The 2,556-nt window shown below is 39.9% G+C and overlaps 1 protein-coding gene across 1 annotated transcript in view; it reads left to right on the top strand.

Annotated features, from left to right (window-relative positions):
* LOC117938815 (olfactory receptor 11A1-like) overlaps positions 1 to 1,437 on the top strand; it is an 8,912-nt gene extending 7,475 nt beyond the window's left edge. The window contains exons 2-3 of the mRNA XM_034863726.1: positions 124 to 284; positions 1,427 to 1,437. Of these exons, the coding sequence (XP_034719617.1) occupies positions 124 to 284; positions 1,427 to 1,437 (172 nt within the window). The remainder of the gene's footprint in view (positions 1 to 123; positions 285 to 1,426) is intronic.
* Positions 1,438 to 2,556: the final 1,119 nt, after the last annotated feature.

Here is a 2,556-nt window from a genome sequence, read left to right as displayed (position 1 = left end):
CCTTAAAGTGTGTTTTTCTGGTTCTAAGCAGACGAGACAGAAAGCTGTCAGTACCTGCACACCCCACCTCGCTTCCCTCATCAACTTTTCTGTTGGGGTTTCCTTTGAAATATTACACAGCAGGTTTGATATGAGCAGTGTACCCATGATATTACAAATATTGGTGTCATTGTATTTCCTGACGTGCCAACCGATCTTTAACCCTGTAATGTACGGCCTCAACATGTCCAAAATACGTGTCATGTGTCAAAGTCTGCTGTCACGTTCTGTGCTGGGAGGTTGCTGTACTTTCTGTCATCGTTCAGGAACTCATGATCATGACATTAGAGTTTAATTAGAAGTTTTCCTTGAAGTGCTCTTTTTTAATTGTTGCTTTGTTTGTGACGTTTCTGTGATTTTTACTGGATCTGAGAGACATGATTTTGATATAAAGTGGAAGAGCAGCTAGATGCAAACAACTAGGAGAAAACTAGAAATACAGAAGAATCTGGTCCCTTTGTTACAGACCTTTCAGATTCAGTAGCTGTATTTGTTAAAGGCCTTTCAGAGTCAGTAGCTGTGTTTGTGAAAGACCTTTCAGAGTCAGTAGCTGTGTTTGTGAAAGACCTTTCAGAGTCAGTAGCTGTTTTGGTTACAGACCTTTCAGAGTCAGTAGCTGTGTTTGTTACAGACCTTTCAGAGTCAGTAGCTGTGCGTGGGACGTTCAGGTGAATAATATTGAGGATCACACTTAACCTTGTAGCCTTGAACATATACTGAGCAGGTTTAATTTGAACATTGGACCTCAACATGTCCAAAATATGCATTGTGTATGTATGCCTTCAAGTTATGTTGGCAAGTTAAACAATAAATGTTTCCCCTTTGCTCCATGTTGTCAACAGTAATCATTTCTTATTCAACACATTGTATAAAAGGGGGGGCATTTATCATGTCAACACAGTGCTGATCCAGTCAGTGAAAGGGGATCTCCTTATGCCTTTTATTGTTGTAAGATGATATTGTTATGTTTTAATTTGGGCTGTCAATCAAATAATATATATATAATCGTGATGAATCGCATGATGTCTACATATAAAAACATTAGTTTAAAAAGGGCCTTGACAGAGGAAACACAAGCACATCCAGACCGGTCCACATATACACATGGTTGTAAAAGTGGAAACAGAAGCGAGCACAGCTTTTAACGACAGGACACAGCGGCCATTCAACACATCACAGAACACGCATGCATTAATTGAGTTAAGTGAGTGCACATGATCTGAAATCTTAAAACTTTAGCATTCTCAGCCCAGAATTCATTAGTTGATGTTTTGAAAGTTGTCCATTGAGCGTGAATGAACCCTCTGAGACCTACGGTCACTTTTAAAGTTCATTGTCCGTCTGGTTGTAATTTTTGTAAAAGCTTCATCAACCCTGTTGTCCACAGTCAGGATATGACCATCCAGAACATCATGTTGTTCAGGACAAACAGGATTATTAGAATATTTGGGCTGCAGTGAGGTCAATTCAATGTTAAAAAGGGTTGTAGGACCTTAAAGACAAGTAAAAAAATAAAAGGGAACATGAATCTTCCAGATATACAGACCGAGCAGTAATACCTATAAAAATAAATAAAAATGAACATATTAAACATTACAACTCATATGAAGCATAAACTATTTACATTTCTTCAAAAAAGGCCCAAATGTATAATATAAATATATACTATGAATATATTCCTAATCTCGAACCAGTGACTCCATTCTTCTCTGTAAAACTGTAGTTATCTATCTTGTCCACTAAATGACATCTTTGATCACATATCAGACTGGTCTGACTTTGAGGATTACTATCTTTCCCACTCCAAACTCTTTGCTCTCGCTGCCGCCCATATATGGGCATAAGGCCTTCACTTCCCTAAACAAACGAAAGTCACGGCAAACAGAAACGGAGGAGACACGGGGCACGGAGATAGCAACAGAAATGAGCGAAAACTTGATAAATTATGGATTATTATCAAGTGGATAAATCTTGGATTTAACAGTTTGGATTTAATGCTCAACGACCTCAAAAAAAGGCCCAAATTTCAGGCAAGGTAGAAAATCACCTGTAGAGGCTAGAAAGACACGGAAGAGACCTCCGGGACCCCTAGCTTGTTAGCTGTTAGCTGCAAAAGTTGGTAAGTTTCTGTCTTTTATATTTATTAAATGATTAAAATATGAATCAGAAGTGCCGTTTTAGGTTGTGCATGACCCTCCTTGTACCAGAGGTTTAACCAGCGGGTAGTCTTTCATTGCCATACCTTCCTCCACAGCGTCGCAGAGGAACAACCTGATCTTACAAAATTCGGGGAAATGAACACAGCCCCTAAAGGGTTTAGGAGAAGAAGAACGGGACAGTCTGGTTTAGAAAAGATGACAAGCGGGACGTGATCCCCGATCTCCTGGGTGTTCAGGGTTGTTTGACCCTTCCACCACCCAACGCCCCTACGTGGATTTACGGTCTTTGATACTAGGCTACTGGCTACCATCCATCCATCCATCTTGGTGAGGGTAGGAACAAACACTGACCAGCAGA

Source organism: Etheostoma cragini, chromosome 3, assembly GCF_013103735.1.
Source record: "Etheostoma cragini isolate CJK2018 chromosome 3, CSU_Ecrag_1.0, whole genome shotgun sequence".
NCBI lineage: Eukaryota > Metazoa > Chordata > Actinopteri > Perciformes > Percidae > Etheostoma > Etheostoma cragini.
The sequence above is the reverse complement of the archived record's forward strand: the minus strand, read 5'-3'. Positions and strand labels throughout refer to the sequence as shown.